The 27,235-nt window shown below is 38.6% G+C and overlaps 1 protein-coding gene across 1 annotated transcript in view; it reads right to left on the minus strand.

Moving 5' to 3' along the window:
- KIF26B (kinesin family member 26B) overlaps positions 1 to 27,235 on the minus strand; it is a 288,027-nt gene that overhangs the window by 185,269 nt on the left and 75,523 nt on the right. The window contains exon 3 of the mRNA XM_027740999.2: positions 13,809 to 14,342. Within this exon, the coding sequence (XP_027596800.1) occupies positions 13,809 to 14,342 (534 nt within the window). The remainder of the gene's footprint in view (positions 1 to 13,808; positions 14,343 to 27,235) is intronic.

Below are 27,235 nucleotides of genomic sequence, written 5' to 3' on the forward strand. Positions count from 1 at the left end.
CACTTGCAGACTGAGTAATTAATACCAATCCCCATCTCCATTGACCAGCTAAATAAGGTCAGATGAAGAACAATATTTTCTTCTCACCAGTGACTTTAGATGCATCTTTTTAGACAATGTTGAGATAGAACTCCTTTACTTTTCTTGGAGGGCATTAAAAAAAAAAAATCAGTGATCCATTTAGAAGATATAAACTACAGACATGGGTATTCTCAAAATTGCACAGCTCTGGAAAATTAATTATAGAGAGGAAGGGGCACAGGCTTTAGTCTGACTGTGCACTACAGCTCTTTCTGAAAAGGCAGGAGAGGAGACAACTGAACATCCATAACCTGCAGCACTAACAATCATTCCCCTCAAGAGATGATATTCTTTCAAATTTTGTCAGTATAGCCTATCATGAGAATTTTGAGTGGACATATTATAACCTGATTCATCAGGGATTGTTTTCCACTAAAACAGAACTCAAGGTTCAACAAACCAAGGGTAGACTCCATACAGCTTTAATGATCTTGTATGATTTCCTGTCTAGGAAAAGGGCAAAGACAAATACAAGACAGTCATATGCAAAGTCTTATGCATCTTACTACCTTATGCATTCAACTACGGAATGCAGTGCACACAGTAAATATAGTCAATTATTTACTCTTTACTCATAGTTACACTTTGCGCATACTTTCACAGCAAAACTTATTCACAGTACATACACAGAATGTTCTTCCAGTGTTTGCTATAAATTACTGCCTGTCTATGTACTACATTAATCTCCAGTAGGCTCGTACTTTGTGAATTGTCTAAGATGCTCCTAATTTTCTTAATTTTTTTATCCTTGTAGGCTTATTATTTCCCAATTTTTACTACCAACGTTTGCTAATTTTTATTACTGTTTGGCAGTTCAAGTCTTATAGATACATTTATTTCTCAAACCATGACACTCATTTAAGTCAGCCTAAATAAACTTCAAATGGCATTGCTTTACTTATTTTTCTTCTTTTTCTTTTATCTTTTTTTGAGTTAAACACAGTGACAAAGAATATAAAGTTTCTTCTACACAGGACACAAAAAGTCACTGCCCCAAGGAGTTTGCTCAATAAATTAAACAGACAAAATGCATTTCACCAAGGTTTGAAAATGAACAGTGATTAAAATAAGTGGAAGAACAATTGGTTGATATTTTTAATAAGCAAACAGTAAGATTACATTAACTGGACGCTTGGGAATAAAACAGATCTACAATAGATTTAATTAATTGCATTTAATGAAGCCCAAGTATAACAACAACAAAACAGTACATCATCTGAAATGATGCCCGAACTCTAGTAAACCATTCTGAACTGTAATAAATATCTCATTGTTATCTTCAGAGAATTTTTATTTGCACATGAAATGTTTTGAATCTTTTCCCTCCAATTTGTTTAATGGGTTTGCAATGTAAAAGTTTCAGAAGTTACTTTTAAATCAGTTTTTGAAAGGAACTCTTTATTCTATTATTTTTTAATAGAGCGTCATGGACTGACATGCTGCTCCATGGGGACACGTCAAAGGAAGGATCAATGTCTACAGGTCAGTGGAAGTACAGTGCTTTAATCCATATAACTGAAGAAAAAGGTCCCTTCACAAGGTATTTTATAGGCATTTACTAAGTCATCTTGAACAGTAGGACAAAAGGAATACAAGATGGGCATGAACTAGCTCAAAAAAAAATGTAGAGCACTATTCCACATGCAGGGTAATAAAGAACTAAGCCGGAAACATTTATAGAACTGATGCTTACTGTGTATTCTAAAGAGGGGTTGAAACACTCTCACCCTGTGTACTCACTTTCAAAATGGCATGCAGTCACTAAAAGGAAAAAGCATGATGATGCTCTATCACCAGTGGAGTGAACTTGATTTCAGATCAGAACCTACTCTGAACTCTATCAGCAATTTCTTTTGGAAAAGCAGCAGAGGATTCCTTCTTTGAGGAAATTACATGCACATCTATTTGTGCATGTATATTCATAAATACATGCATGCACAAATAAAGAAACAAACCAAGGATGCCCCAAAAAATCAGAAGTGGAATTAATATATATATACATTAAACCATTAAATTCTCCCTATTATTTATGCATCAAACAAAAAAATTCTGGGATAATTCTCCAAATGCTTTCCACCACTAAGTAGCTGTGCTCACAATGGCCACAGGAACAGGAGCCATGTATAACAGGTGCAGATTAGGTCTGCAACCAACCCAGAGGACTGGAACTCCAAAACATCCACCCCTACAGAGTGTCCCCTAGAGACAGTGGGTTTCATTCACACAGGGTTCAGTCTTATCCAACAGTAACAGATAATTACAAAACAGGAAAAAAAAAATATTATTTTTAAAAAAGCTCAATTTTCCAGTAGAAAAGCATTACGTTAGGTTCCCTTGCTGAAAACAGAGCATTGTAGGAGAATGACAGGATTTTAATATTTGCTGGAACTACATTTATTAAGGAAGAAATTAAGACAGAATAAACAACAAGAAATACATATCCTGGACTCAGGAGCTTTTTGAAAGAATATGTTTCAAAGATGCTAAAACCTAAAAACTTCAGAGGTCAATTTGAAACTTCTACAGTCTTTTTCTTTCCCAAGGGTATGCTTTCAAGTGAATCCCTTTAAAGCAAAGTCCTTATTTGCAAGTTTCTTTTCTTCTCAGAAACTACAGTAGCAGCTTGTTGTAAAAGGCAAAGTGTACGAACTCTGTGCAGCTGATAAAAATTCCAGCTCAAACTGTATTTGAAGATAAAAAACTATCAACCAGCAAGATATTTTTAGTCAGTCCCTTCTGCTACTAACATTTTTCCAAATTGTTCTGGACCCCTAAAATTTCTCTGTTTCATAATTCACTCTGATGTTGATTCTTTCAGGCAGGCACAGAATAATCTAACCGCGACATATGAAATGACAAGATGGCCCTTTTATTCTGAGTGTAATAGGAAAAAAAAGGTTATTTTCTCAACTCTACAAACTGCATAGCAGCCATCTCAGGCATATCCTTCCACTTTCCTGTACATCTAGTTCTTAACATGTAAAAAGCAGCACAATAAAATTTGTTTCCTCCCTCCAAGCATTTTTGATCATTTTACAGAAATGGACTTTAAAGTCTGCAAAATATTATACAGTTCAGTTGAATTTATATTATATCTTTCCTGGTAATTTCATTTTTCCCTACTTCATGCCCATGCAACATTTAAAAAGTCTTGGAAGTAAATTCTCTAATCACCTAAGCACAAACCATTCTCTTGCTCTAGTACAGTTTGGCTACTGATAGGTCCTTTGGCTTTCTGTGGTATCATCTACTACAGATTCTCCAAAAAATTATAAAGAGAAAATTTCTACTCAGTTTATTCAAATTGGGCACAAGAATACTAGCAGCAGTACCATCAATAAAGATTTTTTTATCATGAATTATATCAAATTTTCCAGCAGATAGAATGGGATACTGAGGAGCAAACAGCTGTTTTCCAGCATTTCTATTAAGCTTTTATAATTAATAGGTGCCCTCCCACTCTCTTATACTCAAAAGGAAACCAAGCCACTGGCACACTTGAAATCACCTTTACTGGAGAACATAGGAGGAATAAGGTACTTTATTATTCATATTCATTGAATCATAAAATGTCTAGAGGATACAGAAGTAATGGCCCCTTGCACCAATGGTGACTGTCCCTGCTTCAGAGACAAAGAATTGAGGTGGCAGGGAGAAGCAGCAAATATTCATAATATGTGATTAAAGTAATTGAGCAGTGAATGGAAAAGGAAGCAGAGAAACCCACATCACTTAGCTTGGACAAATCTCATAATCTACATAACCTGCACACACATAACCCCTGTCTCAAGCCTCTTTCCAGAAATCTTCATCTAACCCAGGCCAAGAGTCTGCATTTCACCTACTTTTATATAAATACTTATATATAAATCTTGGTAAGTTGAGCTCTGGCAATGTTTAAATGGATCTTTACAAAGGTTCTGAACTGCAAGACAACAGTTAGGAGATCATAAGCATCACTACTAAATCCTGGCTGAAAATAGCATATCCCATCATTTAGGATTACAGAGGCAAAAACCCTTCTGATGACTGACTAAGAACAGAAAATAATGAAAAGCCAGTAACATGAGAATGAGATTTTTCCCTCTAAAGCACTTAGCTACATGAAAACAACTTGATCCCTCATTTAGCACTTACATCTAAAAGTAAAGTAAAATAGATAAGCTTTAGGACACTCTCTGATGCTCTTATAATTTATCAGGGAAGCCTGGTGGCCAGAAATCCTTCATTGTGGTGTTCTCCTAAGTCATTTGAACAGTATCTGGTTATATTATTTGCTGTCCAGGACAAATTATGATTATTTTTGTTTACATTACTTCAAAGCAAAAAAAATCAGAAATCTCCACAAGCTTGCACACCAAGCCTCAGTTAAACCTACCTAACATTGCAAGACTTTCCACAATGACTTTCGCAGAAGTTGATCCATATGCAGACAAAGCTTTCTGAGTGCATTTTCCCTGTCAGTCCTGTCTGATCGCTGCCATAATATATCTGTATGTACAACTGAGGATCACGTTATCTATTTTTACCTCCTGCACACTGGCAACAAACTTCATACAAAGTCTTAGAGTCTGATCAATTAAGCACTGATAGTATCTCATTACTATATATTCTTCTGATATGTTCTGTACAATTTCTCTAATAGCGCTTGAATTCATTTTCCATCTTCTATGTTGCACTGCAATAACTGAGAAAATACACAAGAATAAAATACAGAGATGATTGTGTTTATGATTTTTGTTTAAATCCAGCAGCACTGCCTAGCTCCAGTGGCCTAAAACCTGTCAGGAAAGAAAGCAATAACAAACCCTACCTATCAACTCTCTTTCTCTTACAGGAAATAATGTATCACTCTACATGCTTTAAAGTAGAATTTTTTTCAAAACTAGGCCTAAACTCTGCTTATACTAATAGTCTTGACTTTCTTGGAAAGTAATATATAGAGTAGTAAAAGGTGTAAAATTTCAGGATTCACAATGCAAGTGTGCTTTATGATTATCCAGTGACAAGCATGCAGCTACAGTGAAGTTAGGGAAACAGAAATGATTTCATCAAGCATAGTTCCAACCTTCAGTTCTTTTCTGTCTTTCCCATTAGCCAAATGCCTGTACATAAATTTAGCCAGATATTTAATAAACATACATACAGTTTAAAAAGTATCACTTTGAAGTAAAGCTTGGCAGTATTTGATTCAAAGAGCTGTCACAATAGAAACACTTCACTTGCACACCCATCCATACAACTATAACCTCGCACTGGTTGCAGCTTAGTCACCTGACGTTCACATCTACCAGAGAGACCTGAGGTTTTCCTGGTGTACAGAACCCAAGTCCTCAGACACCTTAACGACATAAGTGATGGTGACTCTAGTGCTGTCATACAAGGAAGAGCTACAGATATTTCTGCTGAGATTTGCTAGCAACACTAACCATCATGAGCACCAACAAACCCCATGGAAGATGAAAGCTCACTACTGTTCCTTTCCCTTCAACCCTTGGAGCAGTTCTGAATTCAACTTGAGAGATTAGGTGGGAGTGAAAGGTGAAATGCAATTTCATTTCTTCTCAGAGCAGTTTTCACATCTAAAAGATGTTTTCATTAGCTGAGAGGGGCTTTTTCTCACCCCTGCAGAGATGTAATCCTTCCTTATTCTTCATAAGACACATCTAGGCCCGTTCAAAGTTCAAAAGATGCTGGACAATCAGGTTTCTGCTTTCATTTGTCAAGAAGAGCAGTTCCAAAAGACTCTTCAGTGTCAGGTCAGACCATAAGATTATAGTAAAAGAAAGCTTCCCCATTCACCAACCCAAAAGGGAGTGAAGCCCACTATGAAAGCAAGACACTACATTTACTCCAATCACCACAACCACTCTCACACTCTGGATGATCAGATCTTATAGGGCTGACATTGATCTCATTCTTATCTGTACTATACCAGTGTAGCCGTGTCAACTGCAAAACAATTATCCCAGAGTGAGACAGAAGAATGTCTGGCCCCAAATGTATTCTATCTGACAACACCCACCTCTCAAGGGCACAATGCTCTGGAATATAAGGGAAGAGCCAACCACTTTAACTCAAATCCACGAATTAAAGAGAGCAGTCCCAGCAGACAAGTTGATGTTCCCTTTCTGACACCATTTCAGGAGCACTTTAGAGAAAAGAAAACAATGGTTCCACATGATAGCTGTGTGGAATCACATTTCAGAGTGAGATGAGTCTCTAGCAATTTATTCCTTACTTCCTATAAGTGCAGCATAGTATCAAAGCAAAGGCTTTGTAAATTTATTTTTTGCATAGTAACACAGTTCTTCATTTTTAAAGGCTCAAATTTTTTCTAAGCAGAAATCAAAGGTTAGAACAGAATTACACAAAAATCAAAAAAGTATGATGACATGTCTAAATCTAATCTTAGTTCTATATCCCATTTATGCAAAACAATGTGAGAAACAAATGTCTTAGTCAATGAGACAGTACACTGATTTGTGTGTTCTTTGAGTGGTATCCCTTAGGAATTTAAAGAGAAACTCCTAAAAAATTTCTTGCTAATTCTTTTGTCATCCCCTCTTTCCCATCTCAGCTAGAATGAGTTACCCTTGGTTTAGTACATTTCTTTTTCCTCTCTTCTTGCAACAGATGTTGAACAGTAGTAAGACACAGGAGGAGTATCAGCCACAAGGACTGTATATTTATGCAGAATTAAAGACCAGCATGTTACTCATATGAATGATTCAATCCAAGAGATTTTTTAGAATCTTTTTTTCAACACTTAAGTAAGAAATAATAACAACAAAAAAATTCTGAAACATACCACACTTACGTTGAACTCCAGAAATGTAGAAACTGTTAGAAAAGCACTTTTTGCCAATTTATTTATCACAGGCTTCCATCCAAAACATAGCACCAGTCACCCACTTTTAGAACACAGGGACAAAGAGTCTCTAAGTACTGAGTATCCTCTTCCCAGTGAACCCAGTAACACCTGTGCCAGAAACCTTCAGGGGCAGTTTCAGAAATTCTAGTCCTTAGCTATATATTGCATGTACTTAAAGAAGCCTTCTCCGTAGTATATAAGGTACCAACTGCCTTATGCTATATAGAAATTTATCTCCTACTATTTTTATGCTAATATCAGAAAGAAGGGACTTTTTTATTGACCACATAAACACATAATCCCTTTATGAATATTTCTAAGCTCTTGGCCTCAGTACTATCTCTACAGCGATAAGTCCCAAAAAACTGTACATTGCATAAACAGCATATTTCTTCTTACTTCTAAATTGGCTGTCTTAGCTCTCTATGTTCTTGATCTATGAAAGCAGGAGCTGACTATTTTTATCTCTAGTTACTCTTCCACCTTGTTTATATCATAGGAAACAAAAGTACAAATTTGTGTCAGTGTATCAGTTTGTCTTCCCCCTCGCTCCATTCCATCTCTACATCATTTTTCTGACTGTTAAAACATCACTTCTCCTCTCAATTTATATTTTTGTTCAATGATGCAAGCAATCAGCACAGCTATTATTTCAGAAAAGAAACTAGTCTCACATGTGGACAAAATCCTTAAGCTACAGAGCAGGGAAGGAAACCAAGACTCCAAATCCTCACTAATTGTGATCTTCTGGCTTTTGCTAATTTACAGGATTAACTCACTCCTATAATAGTCCAGATTTCTTCCTCACATCACAATTGAGTCATGGGGTTTTCATACTCACAGGATAAGCCTATTTAGCTCTTTTCAGCCCATGGGATACCCTTTACCTCTTTCTTCCCTTAGTCACCCCAGTATCATGAAGGGGAAAAGTAATGATGCTAAGGTCATTAAGCCATGCATAAAAATGCCGTAAGGGATCAAATCACACCCATGCAATGCAAAAAAAAAAAAAAAAACAAAAAAAACCTCTCCTGCAGTTCACATAGACTTCAGTTTCCCCTCTTTATGATATTAGAAAATCAGTATACAACTGGGCTGTTAGTTGAGGGGGTGGACAGGAGGAATGAAATACAAATAGCTAACTCCTTTAATATACAAATTGAATGATCAAACAATCATGGCAAAATGTCAGCTGATGACATACACTGACTTTGGTAGGGTCATATCTAATTATTAGTGATTTGGTTGAAAAAGGCTTTTAGAGGAGAGCTACTTCAGAGATAACAACTAATGCATGGGGGAAGAGGGCAACAGAGATAATTAAGCAAGGATATAATTTCAGTGCCAATGAACTTGTTTGACATTCTGCTTCTTGGTCCAGTTAAACAATCTTTGTAAATAAAATTCCTGCACTTTCAGTGTATAGTCTCACTATGGAGTCACTTTGTTGTTAAGAGTCCAGGTCACAGAATAAAAAAAATAAAAAAAAAAAAAAATCAGTGCAAGAATTTGCACACATTTGCTCAGCATCATCATTCATTAGCTCACAGTAATAGGAACAAAAAGTTTTTGACTGTTCAGGTAGTCACTACACTTAGAAGTGGTTCTCATACATACAGCAACTGAACTGCTATTGAAACATGAGCCATTCAAATAATTCTGAACCAAAACCTAACTGCACAAAGGCAAAATACTTCCAGCATTAGGTATCTCAGTGTATCGAGTGTGGTTGCATAAAAACATGGTACTAGAAAGGTCAACATATAAATCCTTTGTTTCTAAGATGCCTTGGTAAAACAGTCCAGTTTTAGGAAGCATGGAATAACTAAGAGAAGACACTGTTAGTTTGCAGATGGAGCAAGTAACTTTATTTCTCTACCTTGCATTATATGCTTTAGAAGGCACCTAAACTACCCTGGCACCAATGTAGCAATCATTAACATTTTATCCTTCTGAACACTTGAAGAAGCAACAGAAGCAGCAGCAAATGGAAGAGAAATAAATTAGACAGACAAGACTTGGAAAAAAAGCTTGGAATCAAAATCCTGGATGGGAATACCCCCCACACAGGCGTTGGCTCTGTATCTGAATTCTCCATCTTGTGTCCAACTCTAATCATTACCAGTTTCTTTTCAAAAGCCTGTGCCTGAATGAACTGATGTGTTATGAGACAGTCATGACCTAAGTAAACTCCAAACAAATCATTCATCACAGCAAAGCTCCAGAACAAGCTGGTACTTTCTCACAGAACAGTGTTCTTCTAAACACACGTTATACATGAAGAGAAAACAGAAAACACATACTTTCTGTAGGCTTTCATCAATTGTACACAAACAAAGCCTTTGATAATTCTGAATAGGCTTGAGATCATTATGCCCCAGGCCAAGAGGCTCTCAGTAGTTTAAGATCTCATTTTCCAAACTTTTAGTCAATAGAGTCTTTTTAACTGCAAGGGAGAAAGGAACACTTTTTCCATGAATATCGTTATGTTCACAATGCCCCTACTCAAATCCTTACACACACTACCTTTTTCCTTACCAAAATCAAACTTCACATCCTCAAGGTCAGGAGTAGGAAGTGCTCACCCACATCAGCTGCTACATTTTCTGTTACCCATCGTTCCCTTTATGGCCTAAATTGTTCCTGAAACAGTTGACCTTCTCCAGTTCTCAGGCTTACTCTTACCTTCCTGTCACTCAAATCTACCACACACGCTGTGCTAAATTTCCTTTGGTTTGCCTTTTGAAATTATCTACATAAAGTCATGAAAAGATTCTTATGCAGATCCAGGAGGGCAACTAGAATACCAAGGAAATGTGCCCACCATTTTACGTTCTACAGCTCACACCAACACACGACAACCACGCAGTTAATTTAATATTTTAGTAAAATACTGGATTGCTTTGACTCCAGAAAAAGTGTAACCAGCTTAATCTAGACACTATTTTCAAGTCCTTTCCCTTTGAAAGCAAACCCTAAATCAGTCTGAACACCTGAGGACTCAAATCTTATTCTCCAATGTGGCGTTTTTGTTTTAGCTACTTTATCAGTTTGGGATTATAAAGTAATGAAAATGTTATGAATTCAATTTAATATCGCATTCTCTATAAAAATTACAAGAAGCAATCATTTCATTAAGGAATTTGGACTTTTGGCTCCTATATTAGAACCCCATGCCCAAAGGTTTCTTTTTCTTTAGAAGTGTTATGTAATAATTGGTAAGGAACAGAAGTGTACTTAACACTATGGTATCCTGTAATTCACATCAGCAGCTGCACAAATAATTGCAGCCCTTCTCAGGTAAAACCTCACCAATCCAAATTAGTTTTCTCAGAGTAGGGAAGGACTGAAATCCCTCTGAATGATAGGGAGATCAACAGAGGCCTTTGCAAGTGTTAAAACACAGTCTGATCTACAGGGTATACAAATGCTACCTGCCAACAAGCACTGAAAGAGCACAGTTTTCAGACTCTCAATCGAATTCTAATGAATTTTGGCTAGTATTTTTTTTCCATGTATTAAACAGCAAGGTGTCAGTTTTACCCTGACCAGGTAAATACTTCAGAATTCCAGTATTCATAGAAGGGCTTTAACAGGCCTCTTTGTTCAAGGATCAATAATTCCATTTCCCTGCAGCTGATTCCCTGTTTTTTTCAAAGGACCACTTATCAGCGAAATTTGATTCAGCCCCCTTTTTGTCAGGCCTAGGAGACATCACGGATCTTTAGAACCAGATTTTTGTTTGTGTTTCAAGGGGTGACTAAATATGGAATCACATAAAACAGGGACAGTGGGGATTGATGAGGTCATCTACATCATCTCCTCATCTCCAGGCAGGATCAGTTTTGCCTACAAAATTGTTAGTAGCAACTTCTCCAAAGTTCTTAGGAGAATCCATTGACTAGTTCAAATTATGCATCCATGAAATTATTAGAAATTTTCTTTTACATCCGACATGTATCTCCAGTTAAAGACAGCGCTACTTCTACTTTTCTGATTGTAAACATATAATACATTACTAAATCTGATAATATATAAATTCACATTTGTTTTACTTACCCTGGTAACAAGTGCTCTTTCTGCAAAATTAATTGAATAGTGGCATGTCATTTAAGACTTGTCTTACACTACTGTAGCAACTGAGCCTTAGAATATCGCAATAATCCCTTTATTTTTTTTAAATTGTTTTTCTACTGGAACTGAAACAAAAATTGTAATTAATTCCCCATAACAAGGTTCTAATTTTAGGCAGTCTGGAAGGAAGATGCTAGGAAACGAATAACATCATACAACTCACAATTTTAGGAATACTTTTGGTGCCTAAAATTGCAGTGAGCCAATTCTGAGCAAAAGAACATCACTTTCAAACTAGTATTTTCTCTTCTTGATGATACTTTAAGGAAGAAACCACAGTCAGTTTTCAAGGTACTCAACCATTTCTTTCAAGTTATCTAAACTGTCTAACAAAAGCTAATTTACAATGGGAGGTGTCTACCACAGGTGCCATTAAGTCTAGAGCCATGAGACTGACTTCTCCCTGAACAACTATTTAACAAGATTATGATGTAGAAGCGTACTGCACTTCTTTGTGTGAAGCGCAAGGCTTTTTATCCCAAGAAATTATCTTCTGTTCCTCTTAGCTAATGCACTGGGAGGTTTTTCTAATCACTATTCTTAAGGGAAAGCAAGAAAACTTAATTAATATATAGACATTCACCAGTAAGTAGCTAGCAACACTTTTTTAATTCACCTTCAAATCAAGAAGGGTTCTAATTAAGATGAGATAACAGATTCAACTTCCTAGTGCTCTTCCCCAGCAGAGTTTTGTAACTGTAAGTGCATAACAAAAATACAATTACGTGGGACAGAAATCTAAAATGTGTAGCAAGATTGGTTTCTGCACACAAAAGCAGAAAAAAAGCAAAGCTTGCATCTTCCCAATATTTGAAACTACAAGTAAATTACATTTAAAAGCATTTCTTCTTGCTTGACTGATTCCCGGTCTGATACAGAATACAGACACTATGTAAACAAACACTAAATTCTTTTTAGTGTGTTTAAAGATGAAAGCCATCATTATTATTTCTGAACTGGAGAATTAAATGTGACAATTTGAGTATAGTGAGAATTTCAATATTTGAAACTAGAATCTTGAAGAAAACAATGAAACAATAAACACTTTCTATCAAAGACCAACACTGCTAGGTTTGTTTGGGTTTGTCAGATTTTGTTTGTTTGTTTGTTTTGCTGTTTTCTGAGGGGTTAGTTTGGTTTTTGTGTCAGGTTTTTTTGGAGTTTTTTGGCAGGGGGGGTCTGAAGGGCAGGCAATATTTTTTTTTCATGTTTTTTGAAAGGGAAGGGTAGAGAAGAGTCCTTAATTTAACTGGACCCAGTTAATAAATAGAATCAGTCTGGACAATTTTGAATATTAGATTCTCCTTACTGAATATTTTTAAGTCAAAATGAATCATCCAGAAATGCAAAAATTATAAAAAAGTAAACAAAACCCACATTTTCACAGATAAACCTAAGAGATTGTGAATGCAATAAACCTGAATTAATTTTCTTAATACAAACAATAGTTATTCAGATTTGTTAATGTACATTCTTTGTTTAGGTTTTTTTTTTCTTAGTTCAAACTTAGATCAGATTTTTTTTTCTTAGATCAAAAATATGACCACATACTGACCTACTCAAATGTGATTTAGGTTCACTAGAGCATAAATCACAGAACCATAAAGTCACATATTTTCCAGATAAAATAACTGTAGATAAAATAACTTCTGGTTTTACCTAGTTTGCTTTGGTGCATGACAATATCTTAATGCTTATGAATAACTTCACATTTTTCTGGCTGTAATATCAATTACTTATACTAACAAAAGTTAAATATTAATTTAGGGATCTATCTTGTACTATGTTCATAACTTAATAGAAAGACCAACTTTCAAAGTTATTTACAGGCCTAAGGAAGCCAACAGGGATGGCTGTGAGAACACGGGAAGAACAGGCTTATGTCCCAGTCTGCAAGTGCTTGAGCACTCTGAAAATCCCACCAGCTACAGTTCAGCACATCAGAAAGCCCACCTCCTGTCGTACAAAAGCTTCTTCTGTGCCATGGATGGATTCTACAGGTATTTATGGGTGTGGTGTACCAGAAAACAGCAGGCTAAAGAGAAGGAAAAGACCGTGCTGAGAAGTACTTGAAAATCTCACAGAATTTCTAAGATCTGAAGGTTACTGGACATCCTGAATCCATGAGAATTGATAAAAATCAAAACACCAAGAATCAGCTGAACCTGCAGAAGGCCACCAGCACACTAGCATCAAGAATGCAGGCAACTTAGAACATGTTGAAGTTAGTGCCTGCTATATGTAGTCAAAGGATCAAGACACATGATGACATATGATGAAATAAAAGACCTTCTGGATCCTTCCTGAATTCCAACTCAGAAGTCACTGGTGCATTAGTGCCACCTTCCACTTGCGAGTAAACAAGTGTGATTGGCTCCCAGCTGTTGCTCCAACCAAGTATTCTGAGAGAAAGTAACTGTATGAGCAAATAACTGCATATAATGTATGATTAGTTATCTGCTACTAAAAACAACAGCTCGGTTCTGCTCTTAATAACAGCTGAATTTATAAAAGGTGTTCTAATTAGCTCTGCTTTTGATCTGTGTCTCCTCCAACTCAATCCCCTAGCAGGGAAACAGAAGTTTATATCACTCCTTGTTCTGGTGCTCCCTATTCAAATGGCTCCACTTCTACCCTACAGGAGCAAGCCGTGTTAGTATGCCCATGCAAGCTTTAATGGGAGGAAAACAAACATGTTCTGTTATTTGAAAATACTTACTTGGTAGGGATATAGAGTGACTCCATTCGTTCTTGACAAAGACCAAGTGCCGTCAAGGTACTGATGGGCCTGGATGGCCACAGAGTTGAGAACATTACCATTGCTGGGGCTGGTGGCCATTTGAAAGCTGACCTTAGCTTGGTGTCCAGGAGAGCCATTTTTTTTCTCCACCCCATTGCCGATTCCTAAACTGTTGGGTTTTCCACTGTGTTTGTTGGCAACAAAGCCTGTATAGTTAGATGTAGCATAAGGAGAAGGCATGTATGCCCAGTCCCTGGGCTGCAGGCTGCCCATGTGCCGGGGACTCACTAACGTGGGGATATTGGAGAGAGGTGGGGGAGAGCCTGGCGAGGCATCGTAATGTTCTGAGTTGGCAGCTTGCTCTAAGGTCAGCACCATCTGAATGGCCTCTTGCTTCAGTTGGTTCAGGTGTGTGGCACAAACATCACATCTGTTGTCCTTCTCGTTCCATGCCTTACGAATGGTATTGGGAACTTGAAGCTTCTCATGAATCACTGAAGAGAAACCCAGGTCCTAAAAATCAAACAGAGAAGGGTAAGGAGAGGACAGAAGAGAAATGTTTAACCATGGTCATCACAGTGAAACACTATTACTGTATTTCAAAGGCCAGTTTATGAGATAAGCTTAGAATGCAAACAAAGGCCATTAGATACAGTCAACATATGCCAGCAGCAGAGCTGAACAAATCTGAGAAACTGGATTGTGTTGGAAAGAAAAAAAATTCTTTTACTTTTACTGATAAGTAGCAAATATTGTAATTCCACTGCAAGTTTCAATGCATAGCAGAGAAATGGAATTAACTTGCTTCACACCACTGCACCTAGTTTCTGGCTTGAATGAAATCTACTCTTAGTTACACAGGTGAGGTTAAGAGCAACTCCACTATAGCCAGTGGACTTGTAGCAAGGTTCATAAGTCCATCTGCTCATCAATGCCAGCTTTTGGTACTCAGAAAACCCAGGAAATACTCTGCAACAAAAATGTCACACTTCAAAGACTGCTGTAAAGAAACAAAATGAAAAAACAGAAGTATTATCACTGTCCCAAAATCCTTTTCAGAATTCAAAACAGATGGATAGTTGATAGTCATTTACCAAGAATGCACTTTTCAGCCAAATCCCATCCACCCCAAAAAAAACCTAAAAAAATCCAAATGAAAACAAATCACCTTTCTGTTACTGAAATGTTCTACCACTATTTTGGGTATCTGCTGATAATGTATAATAAAGTAATAATTTTATTTATAAAATACAACATGTATAGAGTTAATAATCTGTTAAGACTAATTTTCTCCTCGAAAAGCATAGTTTTGGTGCAAAACCACATAATCAAGTTTAAAGCCTTTTGCCTCATAGCCTTATCTCACAGGTAGGTATTTGAACACCAGTGGTGCTCCCCACAGAGCAATATGCCACCCTGATCTGAATGCTGGTCCAAATTGCAAAGTGCTTCAGTAAGTTCTGAAGCCAAACAGCAGTCTTAACGGAGACTTAGCACCAAACTTACCTCCTTCTTACAGTATCACGCAGTTTCAGAAACTCACAGCAATGATGTGTGTGGTGCACAGAGCAAAAAGGTGACAGTGATTTGACAGAAATATTTCTTGGAATTTTCACACCACATTTCTGTGGTTTTACAGACCAAGCAGGGCAGACTTCACCTGCCCCTCCTTAATTTTTGGAGACTTATTGGTGGATTTTCTTATGACTACTCAAAAAGATTTAATCGGTAGTATCAGAATCTTTTTTATTCTCTCCATCTTTGTGGCTCTAATAGCTTTAGCAGCAAACTGAAATCAGACTGAAAGAATGCATGTGTGTGTGAGGGGAAAAAAATCCCACAAATAGGCAGCACCCTTATCAAGTAATTAAGTAATTTGATGAACCCTGTGCCATCGAGATAGACAAATTTCATGTCTTGATAGTGTGGCTGTGCTGGAAAAGTGGGTAGGGGGTATAATAGAGAGAGGGAGAGGATTCATTGATAGAGGGTCATATTCATTATGATCCATCTTTATAATATACTTGAGCATTTTATTTTCACTGTTTAACTACCGTGAACAGCTCCTCAGCATGCAGTGATTAATTGATTCATAAATCACGGTGCCTCTTTATGCACAGCAGCAAAAGAGTAGTTCCAGCCCCAGAAGCCCAGGAGAGTCATATAAGCTGATGGGAAACAACAGGAGGCTGAGATCTGATCAAGCCTCAAGCTGGTCATTTCTATTCTATGCACAAAGGGGGTCAGAGCTTCAAAGTGTGTCAGGAAGGCAGAACTGGATTCTGTAACAACCCTTCCCCCTTAACCTTTGGGAAAGGGACTGGTGGAAATCAGGGGGAAAAAACAGGATGCAGAAGATGTCAAATCATATTTTCCATCCCAGACCATAACTAGGTCAACAGATCACACTGGATATAGGCACTCACTCTGTGATGCCAGGTGTGCAGGGAAATGACTCTCTACTTTTCCCATAATGAGCTAGACAAAGCTACCTATATAGCTGAAGTGGGGTGTGGGTCTTCTTTCCAGGCTGCTCTACATCAGTCCAGGAAAAATCCTTGCCAGCTCTTCCTTCAGCTAGCAAGTGTCACAAAGGTAGCTGTTGTTCTTTGAAAGTTAACTTCCTAAGGCAACTGGGCTTGGACGCAGGTAATTATATACAACACTGAGATCCAGCAGCAGTTCAACATGGAAATTCCGGGATACTATGATAAATATTCCAAGGAAATAATGCCTTCTTTAACATAAGCAAATGTCAGCATGATATAAATATTCAAGTAGCGCACCAACTTTACAGAGTACTGGACAGCAGTGAATTCAGCTTCATCTCAGTGTTAAAACAAACATCAGATCATTCTCTGATACAACAATAAACAGAGAGAGAGAGGGAGGAAGGGAAGATGAAAGACTGTTCCTCCTCAGGAGCAGAAAGGAGAAACAGGCAAAACCTGAACTGGTTGCTCTGAAGATTGGTCCTACTAATATATCAGACTCTACTAGATAGACAGTTCTACCTGGATCCAAGTCTGGGATATGAAACAGAAAAGCCTACAGGACAGCAAATAAATTTGGAGGAACACAGGTTCCAGAAGCACATTAGTCACATTTTGTTCTCAAAACAAAACTGATAGAGCCTAGAGAGTTTACTTTCATATTCTGCACTGGGCAGATCCACTATAATTTCACAGAAGTGGCTGACGACACATCTACAACACATTTAGCAGGGAGGAGGCCAAAGCTGGACAGTCCCTACATCCTTGTTGGAATAGCAGGGAAATGCAGCTACACCGCACTTTCTGTTTTAGTATTTCAGCTGCAAGCAATCATCTGCACACATTCCCCTAGGAATGCTTAATAGTTCAATAAACAGTATCTTGTCCCATACAAAATAGCAACAGGCAAGCCTCACTGGATAAGCAATTTGAGCTAGCTGCACTGAGCAGCAGAAGTTGAAAAAGGTTATATTCACTACCAAAATTTGTGAGGTCTAAGAAACTCCGCACTCCCTGGCAAAAGAGTAGATTTGCTTGTGAAATCTGAGGTTGACACTGGAAATACCATTTATGTTTTGGCACTCATTTCTAGTCCTGATGGAACAAAGTACAGTGACACTGAAAACTGAAACAGAACTTTAAAATCACAAAAGAGTTTGGTTTGAGTTCAGGGCAAAGGTTCACGATGGTTTCTCTTCTTGCTGTAATGGTTTACCCATCTTTAGTATAAACATCATTACTGTAAACTCCTATTCCTACAATAAACAAATGAAGGCGTGTAAGAGGTCTGAAAGCTTCAGGAGATCAGACATAGCACAGACCATGGCATAAATGCACAAGGCAAGCAGTGAACTAAACAGAGTGCGCGCTGATCTATACTGCAAGAAGGCTTTTCACCTTACCTTTGAGTTTTCAAGGTCAAGTAAACACCAATTCCAGATATGTTTAGTTCCTCATCTTCTCCACTGTAACCAGATAGTAACTAATTCCTTATCTTTGTTACTGAACTAAAAACCCACATGGGAAATACAGAAGAGGGAACAAAATATTGCATTTTAGAGACGCAAGGTAGGCTAAGGAATTCCTGTACCCAGCAAACAGTCACTAGTTAAGAAACACTGAAATGTTTCTTACACAGACAGCTCTACCAGAGTAAATGTAGTCCTAATTTCATGGAGGAGGAGGAACAGCACTACTGTATGATCATGAAAGGGCCTGCAGAAGCATCCTCCTCTCTTTCATCTCCCTTCATAAAACTGTGCCTTTCTATATAGTTCTCATGATGTTTTAACTCCACTGCTAAGAAAGCAGATGACAAAGCTTAGAGCACATCTTCCTCAGGAGAGAAAGCAAACAACCACTTCCAGCATGAAGCACCAGCTGTTTCACACATACATTTACACAAAGCTCACAAGGAGACACGACAAAAGCAGGATGAGCTCAACTGCTGGACAGAGAGACAGGCAAGAAATAAGATGAACAATGTGCACTTTTACATGTCATATGGATACTAGTTGATCATAGATTCGTATACAAACGCCTCGTACACATTCTACTCTTTTGCAAGCATACAGCAGGCAGAAACTAATAAAGGAAATACTCTCTAAAATTTCATACACAACTGTATTTGATTTGGCCAACAACAGTTTATGCAAGTTAGACATTGTAACCTACGCTATTACCTCAGAGAAAACTCAAATATACAATGGATCTCAAGATGTTTTTGAACAAATTGTGTTCTTCAACACCAATATTACTCACCGCTCTTTACAGAAAAACAAAGAGTCAATACTAACTAAATCACAGAGGTCAGCTTCCACTTGAAGATGCTCACAAAAGACTCATGGAGTTCTCTTGTTTCTGAAATGGTCCAGGCAGTAATGATTGCTGGTATATAATCCATCACGCAAGGTGAGGAGAAAAGGGGAAAGCATCAATCAGAGCTCTTCCCAGGAAGAAGTATGTTTTCCAGATTCTCCCTCTCCACAGGCAAGGAGTAGAACAACTTAAGAAACTTTAGTAGGAGGGAAGCCTTAACCTGATAAAAAACCCCATGTTATTCTATGATTGTACAAACATGTCTACTCTAAACACAATCCTGCTAGTCCATAGTTGATTACTATTTAGGAAAAATGGAGGTGGGGGGAAATTTAAACAAAAAAATCTCCTCCGTTCTCCTTTCCCTCTTGAGGGTGTACTTTCAAGCTCAATAAAGAGATTACACTTGTAAGTTGTTTTCCAGAGGCACTTCGTCTATTTTCCAAAACTCTGCATCCTAACTTAAACGTATCCTATAATTTTCTAGGTTACATTTTAGAGGTTTGCTGTTTTAATTTTCCAGAGCCCCAACAGTTGAAAAACAGCTCCTCACTGTTACGATGGCACCACTTCCATTAAAGCAAAAGTATCTTCAAATATACAGAAGTCAGTGGGAGTTTTGCCTTAAAGAAAGCATGACAGGATACACACAGTGACTGTAAATTAGTAGTACTGTACCATCAAACTGAGCCAGGAACCCTTGGATAAAAATCAGTTAGCTTTGGTAAGTAATCCTCGGAGATCGAAACACTGAATCCTCTGAATTATCCAAGCTGGCAGGATCTCTGCTAGCACAAGCAGTGTTTTGGTAAGTAAAAGCCAAAGTTGCACATAAGCAAGACCAAGGGGGCAGCAAACTGGCCTCCCTTGCTCTATTGCTCTGTATATAGCAACTGGCATCTTCTCTGGGTAAAACCACACTGCTTTACCCTCCTTGCCACAGAAGTCATCCCTCACACCCAAAATGTCTTCTTCACATAAGCCATCCATTATCACTCCCAGCTGAGCAAATAAAACTATCTTATCTCCTCTGCTAGAAAAGAACATATTTCCCTTTTGTCCTTCTAAAACTCTCTCTTTCTCCAGCAGGAACATTCCCCCATAATCACTGTCACTGCACACTGGGGACAGTAGAGAGGAGGCAATCCTAAACTGGAGAGCTGTAAGTAGGGAACTTTGGTGAAAGAAGAAACAGAGATCACGAGGAAAGCATAGTAAAATAAGAGAGGCGTTTTATATTAGCTTGTTTCCAGCAAGCCCACGTAAAAAGATTGTCTTATCAGTAAAATCTCTGCAGTCTTATTATATCCCACCTCTTTAACTATTACCATTCTTGTCCCTCAAACTTGAACTTTCTACTGCTGACTTGAGTCTTCACTTTCAAAAATGCACCCTGTCCTACAGTTGGTATCTCCAAAACACACCCGGGGGACTAGTTCTTTTCAGAAAGAGGGGGAATTCAAAAATCAAGTCTTAATCCTGCCCAGGGTAGCACTCACAACATTAGTATTTCAAGGCGTTCTTCTTGAGCTGGCATGTACAACTGACATTTGGACTTTTATAATTTAACACTTGTCAGTATAAACCAGCCACTCTGTGGCCAAAAAAATGTATTTCTGTGGTTTAGGCTGTTTTCTTATCTGAAAGAGACAGAAAGTCTGAGCAGGGCTCACCTTACAAACTTGCAGCAGCAGGAAGCAGAAGAGAGAAAACCCTGAGAAAATAGGAGGATTAAAAATAGGGAGGAAGAATAGAAAAAGGTGGGAAAAAAATAAGCAGTGTTTTCCAATTGCTCCATGAATTGGCTTATGGCTCATGGCTCTGATGATGGATCAGCACTGACGGACTTACAGCTATATACATCTGGCACACAGGTGTTTGTGTTAGCATTCGATAGCTAGACAGCAGCCAGATTTTTAATTGGGTTGGGAAGAAGAGATGAAATAGCAGCAGGAAAATCTAAATACACACTCAGTAGTGCAAATCCAAGTCTTGCCCAATGAGCTCTGCTATGCGGTTGTCTAGAGCCCTGCAGCCCAGACTAAATCTCTGGCCACAGCACGCACAGGGTCTCCTGGAGGGAAGCTTCTTCTACAGCTATGTGGCAGACAAACTCAGCTGTTGCTGAAAGGGTAGCATTTGTCAGCATCCCTTTGAGAACAAAGAATGGATACAACTTAGAATTGCAGAAACCTCATCCTTATGCTGGAAAATGCAGCAGCTCTATTCTCTCTTCCTTGCTTTCTACTTTCCTGCCTGGATGTGGAAGGATTGCATTTGCTTTCTCAGCCACCAGAGCACACTATGAGCTTGTGTTCAACTGACTGTTCACCTTGACCCCCCAGTACTTCCCTGCATCATTCCCTGCTATAAGCAGTTTTGTGTCATGCATGGAACCCAGATGTACTACAGATGCATTTTTGGTCAAGTTTCCAGTCACCTCACGGAAGTTGGTGGCTATTGCTGCCTCTTACCTCAGCTGGGGTCCAGATATAAATTTGACTTAGCTACTAAGTTAGGATTAGATGCTTTCGTGAGCTTGCAAACTGTTTGCTTTATCAACCAAATGTTACTCTCACTCCTCGCCGTAGTGGCAAATATGATACCCTTTTTTCATAAAATTCTGCTGATTACCATTCACAAAGACATTGTTCTGTACAGTTGATACCCTGTTCCCCACCCTTTCAAACCCATCTGGGATAAGCACGACAGACCTATGATTACGTGGGCCAGACACAGTAAATACTGGAATAATATTATTTTTTCTTTGATCCTTTCAAACCTTCCCATTATTCCAAGCTTTGATAAACACTAAATCGACAGATCACTTGAACCTCCTCTTTGAGCAACCGGGCTACAGTAGCAATTCTTGTTCTGACACACCTCCACATTTTCAAAGTTTAGCTTGCTTTTCCTGAGAGAAGAGCATTACAGTTCTTTGACAAATGCCAGCACAGAGCTACTACTGACACAACAACCAGTGATTTCTCAAAAACTGTCATACTTGAAGTACAGTACTAAACATCACAGATGCAAAGGTCAGGATAGTATTTGTGACACCTATATACTTACTGTTCCCCTGATTTAAAAAGAGGTTTGTAGCAAACTGAAACCTCTTGTAACTGCTTTTCAAAATGAGAATCTTTTATTTTAGGCAAACAATCATTAGAAAGATTATCGTGGATTTTATTTCATAACTTAACATTCTCAAAAGAACTACTGAATATGTTACATTTTTTTGTCAAATTTGTTCAGCTTCAACATGTCTACAATTGACATGCATCATAGAACCAGAAACTTTTGATCTCTGCAGCTTACTTCTGTATCCTACTTTGTTAAACCATTTTTGAAGGCTCACTCTTATGCTTTTCTCTCCACTCTAAGAAGCATTAGTATCTTTAAATTCCATTCAAAATCACTGTTTCGGAGGGGAAAAAAATAAAAAAAGTCAATAGAATGATACAGGTTATTGATGGTTTTTGCAAAGGGTAAAGAGCTTTGCCTTTGCATGTCCAATCTTCGTTTTAATTTTCGGTTACTGTGTTCTTCTGTTTGTTTTGAATCACTTGACTTTTGGACACAATTCTATCATTTTCTCCACTTCACACTGCACACGTGGTGCAGCAAAGCTACCTTTCATTCATCTTAGATATCCTCTCCTCAAGCAACAGTCTTTCAGGCTCTCTTCTCCAGTTTCTTTTCTGACATATCAGATTTCCATGGTTCTCAGCTTGACCAGAATTAGAACATTGCAAACCTTAGTACAGAACTAATTATGGTCAGTTAAAACCTGGAATGCTGAAGTTTGTCAGGGTCATTTGAAATTCACACTTTAAATTGACCTTCTTTCATGTCCTTGAATGTGAAAACACCAGGCAACCCAAGTAATCTCGATCTTGGCAAATAAAATTCTTCAAATCAGATGGAGCTTTTCTGTGTGCCATCTAGGAAACCAGAGAATTCATATTGTTCCTAACCACCCGGAAAGTAGATCACAAAGACAACAGTCACTTCACAGCAATAATGAAGTCCCTCCCATGCACATCCACAGTCAGAGGCACATGAAAAACTGAAATGTATTTGTCTCTTCTTTATGTTTCCATTTTTCATTAGATAAATAACTTGTTACAAACATGTAATTTGGAAACAGAAACGAGTCTCCTCTCTGCACTAATTCTCAAATCCTTGTACATGCAGAGCATTCCAAGCTGCATACAAACCTGCTCTTACCACTCAGTGGCAGTCACATCTCACACTAGTATTGACTGGGGATTTCTGTAAGCTTTTTTCTCGACTGAAGTAAACATACACCTCAATGCCCACAGAGTTGTTACATGCCTTTTTTAGGGAATGCACCCAGGATCAAGCAAATGGGCATTGAGAAAGCTGGAGGGTTAGTCAGGACTGTTGAGAACAGTCCTAGATAAGTGCACAACCCTTTAGAGGCTGCAGAAGAAGAAGACGAACTATCTAGTTGAAGCTGATGATGAGACTGGAAGGGGATGAAGGAGGGAAAGAGGAGAAATCAAGGCAAAGATCTCTGAAAGAATTTTTTTCCCCCCTAATTTCTGATACAAGTAATTTGAAGGTCTCCTAATGGGGTCAGCAAAGATACTCAATTGCTGACCTAGAAGGAAGGTCACAACATTCCTATTAATAGGTTGTATGCCACCCTGCTTTCCTAAAAGACTTTATGCTGTTTTGTATGGACAAAAGTTGCATAAGTGTATCCTGTAAGCAACTCTGAAGTTTGACAGCACCTGTCTGAAATATCCTCCTTGACACATACCAGGCCTGCAGCAAGCTGCTGCTTTAAATAGTAGCCACATACCAGGTGCTGACAGTCACTTGCTCTACAGGCAGCTAACATCCCCTGCTGTGTAGCCATACAGGCTCTCACAGTCTCACTTCAATCTGTTAAATCTTTGTCTCTCAGTAACATTTGGCCTGTTATCATTTATCACCTCCTTCTCACTCACCCACAGAAGGGCTGCTGTGCTTGCTTCTGCATCAGGATTCTGCAAACTCCAGTGGTGTCCAAGATCAAACTACATTTCAGTGACTCAGCCTCTTGGAAACCCCCTTTTTACCTCAGAGAGGGAAAAGCACCACCATCCTATTTTTTCCTGACAGCAATACAATGCCCACAACTCCTTTCTGGTTTGCACAGGCTTTTGGATTCCAGCCTCAGGCTCACGAGGCTTATCAGGTGCACAACTCCCAAACCCAGCAGATACCCTTTGACCCTTCTGCCCCTCAGCTGTCACACCCCACCTCACTCTGTGCACTAATCCCAGCTTCAGGTTAATTGATACCATACTTACCACTTCAGGTGTGCAAGACATTATTCATCAGTTTTTATTAGCACATGGGTTTGTTTTTATTAATACTGTGAACTAAGGAAAATCCCAGCACAACCCATTGACATTTTTTCTAACAGTTTTACATTATCTCAGCATGAGTTATGTTTGCTTGTCAAAGCTCCTCAGCTTTGAAGCTTTGACAAAATACCAAACAGTAACCAGATATAGTTTTGTATTTATAGCTGTTTCCATTAACACAGTTATATTAAGAGCTTGTTAATGATCTAATTATCAAATTGTCTAATTATGGTTTTGCTTAATTTCTTTTGTGCACATGGAATCACTTATAATCATTGCCTGTGATCCCTGGAACACCTAAATTGAGATATAACATATGAAAGGCTTTTCTTTGGAAGTGAAATTTGTATATGTAAGTACACTGCTCCCTCTAAAATTCTATCACTTCTGATCTCATTACATTATACACATTTCTCATGTACAATAGTCTAGATATATTGATACCATTGTTATGCTTGCAGAAAAACATTACGGACATATGAAAACAAAAAAAAATGCATCAGAAAAGTAAAAATCTGTCTTAGAGGGTGCTGAGTGCCCCCAGCTGCTGTGCAGCCAAATCTAAACGCATTAGAGCAGCCATGAAAGAACATTTATTCCACCTGGGATAAAGGGCAAGAGGCAGGAGCACACCTCAGCTTTTCAGTTGGGAATAATTTCATGAGCAAAGTTGTTTGCAGATTTCCACTTCAGTGGCAAGATCAGCTTATGTTTGGTTAGCACAGCATGAATATTTGCAGTATGCAAAGGGAAAGAAAGAAAAAAAAACAGAATCCTGAAGAAACTAATGAAAGTAACAGGAATCTGACAACTTTCAGTGGGAACTGAATTACGCCGTCACAACTCTCTCACATGCATCACAAGGATAAACTGCTGTGCACAGAACACCTTTTTGCCAGGCAAAGCTCTTTACTCCAGCCCTGGGGTAGTTGAACTGTTTAACTATGCCAACACACATGGTAGAACGTGTGTTATGACACAGCCTTTTTCTCTCAAGTCTGCTGCAAACATACCTGCTAAATTTCATTACACTGTGTCAGTGTGTGACTTTCTACACAAACCATAAGCTAATGTATATACTTCAGCATATGTTTCAGCTCCAATTCAGCAGACTCTGCCTGCATCTGCTGAGGCAGTGATTGCATAGGGTTTGGTATTTTGTGCCAAGGGTAGGTGACAGAGTCTGGGTTTGAGGGACTGGTGAGTGCAGGAAGATGTGTGGGGAAGATAGGAAGCCATGGTCAGGATGAAAGCCGTTGGGCTGCTGAGTGTGGCTTTACATGAGGAGAGATCCAACTCCACTCACTATGGCTTTTGCAGAACCTGCTTTGGGCTGCTTCCACGCCAGGTGATCCAGAAGGCACCTACTACTGACTCAAGCACTGACTCAAGCTGACACAGCTGCATGATGCAAGGCTGCTCTGAGGGAAAGTACTGGCTGGGGTCCAGCAGCGTGACGGGCTACTTGGCTGCCAGGAATCTGATGATGCGGGTATAGAAGAAACCTTCATGGACCCAAAGCCAAATGAAGTTGGTATAGAGTACAATGTGATTCCATGGGCCTTGGTCAGCCCCCTGAGAACACTGCTGCTTCTGAATACTTGCAGCCAGGAGCAAGTAACATGGTCTAACATTTACCACTGCACTTCTACAGGCTGGTAAATGCTCTATTTCTATATGTATCTTTAAGGTCAGATTTGTGACACTGTCGGAACTTTGGAGTACAGCAAATAACCTTTTGTTGTTGTCACCTACTAAAAAAAGAGTATCCCAAACTCAAAAATGTTGTTTCAGTTCAGAACTACTGGGTTTGTTCAAAATTACTCACACTGTGCAACCTCAGGCTGTCACAGCCTCCACAGCCTATATCCCATCCTCCACACCCTCACAAGGTCCCAAACAATTCAAATGGTGAAGGATGCAACAGAGCTCAGCTGGAAAGAGTTCTCACCAAGGTCTCAATGAAGGCATTCAGAGCTAAAGGAGGCCAAGCACTCCCCTCCCCACATCCATTCACTGTGAACAGAAGCCTCAAGCCCTTGCTGTGGGACCACAGGGGACAAGCACATAATGAGCCCTCACTGCCAAACAGCACGGTATTGCTGGCCCCCCATGACACTGATCTACAAGTGTGGGCTAAAAACATACCTCCCCCACTCTAACCACAGCTCATGTTCTCTCCTGATTAAGCTGACTGCTGACAAGCCCAAGAGGGGATCAGCCTCCTGACTTGTGTGGTCTGATGAAGGCTAAGATTACAAATCTTTTTCCAAATAGTCCCCAAGTGAGCCACATACACACACATACAAAAAAAAAAAAAAAAGGAAGAGGGAGAAAAACTTCCAGTAGGGGCTGGTAACATTAGCTGTCCTTAAACCAAAATACAATGTACCTCAAGCTACAGTGTCAGATGAAAAGCTTTCTAACCAGTGGGAAGGAGAATGGATTTCCAACCTTTGTAAAAATTAAAAACACAAGACACTGATCGTGACTTCAGACTAACATAGGACTCCTGGTGCACCCAGTCACACCATAATCAACAGGAATACGGGAATCTCATCTGAAAGAATGAAGCTAATAGTTATAGAGACAGTCATTGCCACTATGACACTGCTCTTGAAATACACTGAATAAGGCTACTCACCCTCTCCCCTCTACCCAAGGACACCTCCTGCAATTAATCTACAGAGTAACCCTCTAAACTCAAGCTCCAGGTTCTCCACTACTGATTCACGTCTATAGATCCAGAAATCAAACTAAATTTAAGAAAATGTAGAAATTCCTTCTCAAAAAAATTTATTTACGATCAGTAGAGTAATCCAGTGGCCTCTTAAAACACCTTTTAAGAATTTCAGCAACCAATGATTAAGTAAACACATTATGAAATCTACATACCTGCATAATTCATGCAGACTGGAAAAAAATAAATCTAATTTCTGTTATTTATTGAGAGACAAGAGAACATCTGTATTTAGATTTTAAACAAAAAAAAAAAATCCCTAAACAAACAAACAAAAAGAATAGTGTCAACATCACCCTGGAAAGATGCTTCAAGGAAAACAGTGTAAGCAATGGGGGAAAAAAAGGAGTTGTTATTTTACTGGCTTAGATTTATTTTTCTCTGAATAGCTGAAAGCTACATATAACGAAAGAAAACAGCTGTGAGATAGAAAGCTCTCCTACCCATTGCATTACCTTATTTTCCTTAGTTTCA

Source organism: Pipra filicauda, unplaced genomic scaffold, assembly GCF_003945595.2.
Source record: "Pipra filicauda isolate LSUMZ 115617 unplaced genomic scaffold, ASM394559v2 scaffold351_size757598_pilon, whole genome shotgun sequence".
NCBI lineage: Eukaryota > Metazoa > Chordata > Aves > Passeriformes > Pipridae > Pipra > Pipra filicauda.